The following is a 6,651-nucleotide window of genomic DNA, read 5'->3' on the forward strand; positions in this document are numbered from 1 at the left end:
TTAGAGTTGTCAGTGATCCTAGGATGGGACCTGCCAAAGTCCCCAAGATTGTCTTTTTTTTTTTAATTTTAATTTTATGTTTTTTTTTTTTTTTTGGTTTTTCTCTGCTACCGGGAAGCAAACTCACAACCTTGCACTTGCCAGGCAGGTGCTTTTGCCGCTGAGCTAAATCCCCAGCCCCCACAAGATTGTCTTATTACAGAATTTTCCCTTAAGTTAATTTTAGGAAGAAATATAATCTAGGCCTATAACATTACTCTAGCAAGGTAGTGAGGGAGTTAATCTGATCTACGAGAGTGTCCAGTGTGCCTTGAACAGTCATCAAATCTTGGCTAAGTGTTTGATCGATTGTTTTATTCTCTTAGGGCAGCCATCCACTGTGTTTAAGGCAAAACCCACAGCTAATGGGGAGTCAGGGAAGCAAGGACTGGTCCAGGGGAATAGATATGGAGCAGTCCTGTGAACAGTATCCTTAGGCTTCAGCTGTGCATGGGCTGATCAGCATCCAGAGTGGCCAGAGCAGGGCTTTGAGTGAGTTGTCCATTCAGAGTGAGCCCTGGAGGAACTGTCCAGGTAAATTCTCCAGAATTCTGGAATGATGGATCTAAATCTGGATTTCTGAAACTTGTAGAGGTAGTTAATATGCACCTGGGTTATATGTATGTGCAGGAGTGCCTACAGATATAGCTATCTTTTAGCTAAATTTTTTGTGGAGCTAGTTACAAACCATGTTGTTGACAGCATGGAGATCTTGCCCAGGATAACTAAGAGTCTGTCAGGCTAATGTGTGCCTGGATGTCTTTTTGTGCTTCTTGTGACATCTGACAGCAATGGGGGTCCCAGTGAGGCAGTATGGTTGATGCACAGGTCTGGAGGTGAGTCTTGGTTCATACCTCTGGGAGGAAAATTTTCAGAATTTCAGGATTGTGGTTATCTGTCTTGGGCTGATGTAAGTGTCATCTTCCTTCCAGGGAAAGTGTAGGGTCAAATGAGAGGGAGACTGACTGGCTTGGTTACAGGAATTTATGTTTAGTGAGATGTCTTCCCCTAGCTGCAAGTTTGTGCCTGACAGAAGGGTAAGAAGCAAGAGTTCCAGTTGCCCCAGTGATGGTAACTTTTTGACAGAGAGGACTTTTGAAGGCAGAGAGTTCTGTTCCATTGTCTACCAGGAAAGTCACAGGTTTGTCCCCAACTTTGCAATGACCACAGGCTCTCAGGGGATCAGTTTGATAGTGCTTGGTCTGTCCCATCCATCCAGGCCTGACAGGATGAGGAAAGGTTCAGTTAAGGTGGGCCTGGATACTCAGGTTTCTTTCTGTCTTACAGATGGAAAGGGCATTTATTTTTGTGTCCATAGCCCCTATAACTTGTAGCTAGAGGGTATGGTCATTTATCAGACTGGATTTTCTTACAGATATTAGATGTTTTTCTTTTATCAAGTTTCTGGGTAACAGTGGTTGATGGACTTTTGGTTCCCCCTCTTTGATGTCTTTGAGAAAAACTTGATTGATTTTATGCTTCAATGCTGGGTGACCTCTGGGAAAGACCATGGCAACTCCCACATCAGGGCTGACAGTCCAATTTTTTTCAAAATGTGGAACTCAGAGAAGGAATTGATGACAGTCATTTTGGGTGGACATTAGATGATGCCATCTGACCAGGATAACTGTTTCCAGGGAGGACTCTGTGGCCGAATGCAGGCAATGACTGATTGAAGTAGAACCAGTTCAATTGGTGGGAAGTAGATGAGTCAAGAATGGGGAGTGAAACTGTTGGCAGCAGCTGCTGTGGCCAATGAGGGTGCCAAGGTGGAATTCTCTGGAAAAATGGGCTTCTTTTTTTTTTCTTTCTTTCTTTTCTTTTCTTTTTCTTTTTTTTTTTTTTTTTTGAGATGAGGGAGCAGATTGGTTTCACTTTTAACTCTGTGAAAGCCCTTTTGCCTACAGTCAGGCACTGTGGGTTTTGACTTCCTGTATGTGTGTTATGTACCCTTGAATGACAGTGAAACAGACAAAGAGTGGGTGCCCCTCAGAAGGAGAGACCATTCAGATACCCACATGGCTGCACCCCTCTCGGGGACTTAGGTGTGACTTAGCTAAGGAGGGTGTGAGCCTCTGTTATGCCATATGTCAATTGCCACAGAACCACAGGTGAGGGCCCAATCAACCACTGCAACCACTGCTTGCCAGTGTTGGTGCACAGATGGAGCAGCCTATTGTTTACACTGTCCATTCCACTCACTCACTCACATTCATTCACATACAGGCACTCAAGGTTAAAACATCCCAACCCCCTTCTCTCAAGAGTGGTCCTGACTAATGAGAGCTGACTGAGCTGTCCTTCTGCTCAAGCTGAGCAGGACTGACAGACTAACTGGGGTGTCCCCAGGGGTCTTAGCAGAATCAGGCAGGCAGACAGACTTCATCCTCCTCCCTTTGGGGTCCAATGTGAGCCACTTAAGTGGGGAACCAGGAATCCTCCTTCAGAACTCTGAGGGGACTTGAGAAATCTTGAGGGTGCACCTTCCAGGCAGGACTTGGGGAGGTCCTTGCTCTGTCTGTGAGGGTCACAAATGGTGACTAAAGAGGTCAGCATGATCAGACTTCCTAGCCAACTCAACAGATGCAATGGCAAACAGAAACATGGAAATGACACCCAGGATTTGGAAGCAGGTTTCTTTGTGTCGATAGGCACTGATAGGGATCACTCTCAAAATACCAGGCCCTGACCTTTGGCAGTCTGGGGCTTAAACAGGATAAGCAAGAAGGAAGTACAGAGGCATAATAGCTTGTCATTTAGGTATTGGGTTTTTTTGTTTTGTTTTGTTTTGTTTTTTGAGACAGGGTCTCCCTATGCAATTCAGGCTGGCCTTCAGTTCACTTTGTAGCCCAGGTTGGTCTCAAACTTGCAACAATCTTCCTGCTTTAGCCTCCTAAGTTCTAAGATTACAGGCATGCACTACCACACCTGGCTGGGGATTGGTTCCTACAATATGCATCACAGTGACCAGCTATACATCACAGTGACCAGCCCTTTCTAAGAAACAATACTAACAGGAACTGTAACCAGAACTGTTACCTGGGCAACTCACCAACTGAAATATATTGGCTTGGGAGGGAGGAGGCATCTTCTGCTACACAGTGTTGGAAAAGGGCAGAGGGGTGGCCCTGGGCCAGAGGCTCATTATGGTGAAGAAGAACCCCTGAGTCAAGCCCCCAAATGGAAGATAGTCTTGGGATGACTGAGAAGGTTCCTGTCTGAGAAAAGATCTGGAGAATCAGCCCCAAACCCAGGCTTGGAAATGGGACCCCTAAGATCAATTTTTGGTCTACCTAAATAGGATTTTTAAAACTTAGAGGTTGATAGAATCAAGCAGTTTCAGAAAGTGTTTCACATTTCCCTGTCCTCACCCGACTCAGGAGACCACAATTCCTGGGCCAGGAAGATATCTATGGTGCTCAGTGAACATCACTGTGGAATTGTATCTCCTCCACTTCCAAATGCCACCTCAGAAACACTTGTATGCCTAGTGATTCCATACCTTTGTTTTGGTAACAGCTTAGGATATCTTGAGTTTTATCAAAGCATTAAAAAAAAAAAAAACTTCCAAGGGAGAAGAACGTAAACTCTGTCTTGGGGTGGCAGGTTGACAAGTTGTCAGGGAGCACCTCAGAGCCCAGTCGTGGCCCTGAAGTGCACCTGCTCCTCCAAAAAGATCGCAGGTGTCACTGTCCACACTGGTCTGAGCACCTCCCTAGAGCTTCCTCAGCCAAGGGAGATGTGCTCCTTCCCCATCATGGCCCTGGAGCTCCATCTTTCTGCTTCTCCACAGACAAAGACCCCTACAGTTTTGGAAGGACGACCATAGCAAACCTGGAGACCCAGTGAGTGTGGGCCCTGGGAGAGGGTTGCAGATGGGCGAGTCCACAAGGAGACAGAGGAGGCTGATGCACAGACCAGGGTGGGCAGGCTGGTGACTGGACACCTTCCCAACCATCAGGCAGCCAGTCTGGGGGTATTGCAGGGGTCTTAGGGTACAGAGGGCTAGTAGGTCCTGGCCTCTGCCTGATATTCACTGGGCATTTGGAGGCATCTGCTATAATGTAGACAATGGTCCCATCTCCTCTGTCCACTCAGGGATAACCTGCTCTGGGTACATGCTGTCCTTGCTGTTGTCTACCTCTCCCTCACTGTGGGCTTCATGAGGCACCACACCCAGTCCATCAAATACACAGAGGAGACCTTGGTAAGTGGAGGTAGGGTTTCGGGGCCCTACACAAGCTCAGCAGAGCCTCTACCCTGGTTTGCATATTGGGCCTCACTTGACATCATCTTTGTGTTTTAGCCTCCTGGTAGATTGTTTCAAGATTTGGACACTTTCCCCGCATTCTGCCAGCTTGCTCTTCGATCTGTGGGGTTGGGCTGGATTGACTAAGACTAAGGAGAGAAGTTTAAGTTCAGGGCCTGTGTCAGCTCAGAGGCACACTATTTAACCAGTGTGCCCAGCCTTGAATCTGTGCCCCAGCACAGCAGAAGAGAAGGGACGTAGAGCTGAGGGCAGCCCTTCTTTCTGTGTCATGACTCCAGCCCAGGTCTCTTCTGTGGTTTTGTCACTCACTTGAGTGACTCTGACTCTCTGAGTGTTCCCTCAGCTCCTTCCCTACAAAGAACCCTCTGAGAGTTGCTTTGGACATGGGTTCTTTGTAGCTGGCAAAGACCGTAAATACAGTAACTTGCTGGATGCCCCACAAGGCCATGGGACAAGAAAGCCAGGCCTTCGGATTCTCTTTTCTTTGGAGACTGAAACGGGAGGGAAACCTGGGCCACCTGCAATGGCTTGCCTAGTGACTTTTTCTCCTGGTGTTTTTCTTTGGCAGGTGAGACGTACCCTGTTTATCACTGGAATCCCCAAAGGTGCCAAGAAAGAGGCCTTAGAGAGCTACTTCCAGTAAGTGGGGCTGAAGAACGATGGGGTTTGGTGGGGAGAGTTGTGGTGAGTCCAGAGGCAGCACTCCGGGTGTTGGGCAAGGAACCTGTGAGGTATCCTATCCTCTGTAAGCAGCTACAGCTGTTCCACATGACCAGTGTCCAGAGGGTGGGCCTGGACAAGAGCAAATAATCACCTTGAGAGCACATAGGAAAGAAAGTGATTCACTCCGGGTCTGAGCATCTGCTCTGTACAGTTAGGGACCTGTGAACTGAGCATTTCTGTCAAACAACACTCAAGTCATGGGCAGAGAGGATCTTCATCATCTGTGGGTTGGTCCCCAAACCACCCAGCAACTATCTGCTGAAGTCCAGCTCTGCTGCCACAGCTTCTTTCCACAGCATCCACAGGCCTCTGCACCGATGCCTGCAGGTGGAGGTAGGAGGATGTGCTCAGCTAAGAACCAGGGAAAGCCATGGGGCCTCTGGGAGCCTTGGGTCAGAGAAAGAAAGAGAAGTCAGAGGTTTTGATCTTGCACCTAGATCTGAATCTCCCTGCATTCTTCTCAGCTCTGCAGTCACTAATATGTAACATGCTGTAGAACTTGGCTACAGGTTATATAATTTATAAGTAAAGCATTTCAAAAGCAAATTATTAGTATGACCAGAATTGTGAAATGAATATTTAATATTTATTGAGTTCTTTAAGAATGGCAATATATTTAAGGAATACTCTTCTCTATATAAATACTAGATACTGGAATGGTGTTTGTCTGTTCCTTCAGACACTGCCCCAGGCACTTAGAAAGTAGCACATGGGGACTGTCATGGTGTGGAGAGGAATCTCCAGTTTTGTGGGTGGTATGGGCATTGCATGGTGCCTGCTGGCATGGACCTGGGAATTGGGATGCCTGGAGTTTTTGGCCTCAGGCTCTGACACTCACTACCTGTGTGACCTTGGGCCCTGGTATTCCCAAACCTTACAGTTTATGATGACAGTTATGTAAGGAAATGTATGTAATACTACCTAGCCAATAGTCAGTGCATACCCATTTTGCTGATTGTCACTATGAACACAGACTTTTTCTGGCCTGAGGGTGTCTTGCTATCATTAGACTCTCTCAAAATCTGTGACCTTCAAAGAGGTAGATACTGAACCTGAACCAACAATAAATCTCTTCTTTTGGGTAGTTAGAGAGGATAATGAGCATGGAGCTGAGGATAACAACCAGGGCTGAGACCCATTGAATACCACTGAGCTAGACCCTGGTCATGGGCATTGCACCTGAAGGAAAGCCGACTGGGCGTATGCTTGTCGCTTCCAGGCAGTTCCCTTCATGCTCTTAAAATATGCCTCTTTGGGGCTGGAAATTAACTCAGTGGTGCAGGGCTTGCTTAGCAAGGGTAAGGCCCTGGGATCCATCTCTCTAGCCCTGAAAACCAATTGAAAAAGTCTCTGTATTAAACTTCAAAATTCTCCCTCCTGGGAAGTGAATAAAAGAGAGGCCACTGCCAGCACAAACCAAACAGTGCAATGCCTACATCCTCCCATGGAGGGGAGTGGGGTCTTCCTCCTAGGCTACCTCATCCCATGGCTGCGATTTGCCCCCCTGCAACAGGGATGCATACCCAACTTGTGAGGTGGTTGATGTCCAGCTGTGCTACAACGTGGCCAAGCTGATCTACCTGTGTGGGGAGAGGTAAGACACAGGGCCCTGCCCTGAG

At 47.3% G+C, this 6,651-nt stretch overlaps 1 protein-coding gene across 1 annotated transcript in view; it reads left to right on the forward strand.

Moving 5' to 3' along the window:
• LOC102029107 (CSC1-like protein 1) overlaps positions 1–6,651 on the forward strand; it is a gene marked incomplete in the record, with an annotated part of 29,597 nt that overhangs the window by 10,077 nt on the left and 12,869 nt on the right. Inside the window, 4 exon segments of the mRNA XM_013507051.1 lie at positions 3,833–3,884; positions 4,138–4,246; positions 4,878–4,948; positions 6,546–6,626. Coding sequence (XP_013362505.1) covers positions 3,833–3,884; positions 4,138–4,246; positions 4,878–4,948; positions 6,546–6,626 — 313 coding nt within the window.

Source organism: Chinchilla lanigera, unplaced genomic scaffold (genome assembly GCF_000276665.1).
Source record: "Chinchilla lanigera isolate Chin_1 unplaced genomic scaffold, ChiLan1.0 scaffold00119, whole genome shotgun sequence".
Taxonomy (NCBI): domain Eukaryota; kingdom Metazoa; phylum Chordata; class Mammalia; order Rodentia; family Chinchillidae; genus Chinchilla; species Chinchilla lanigera.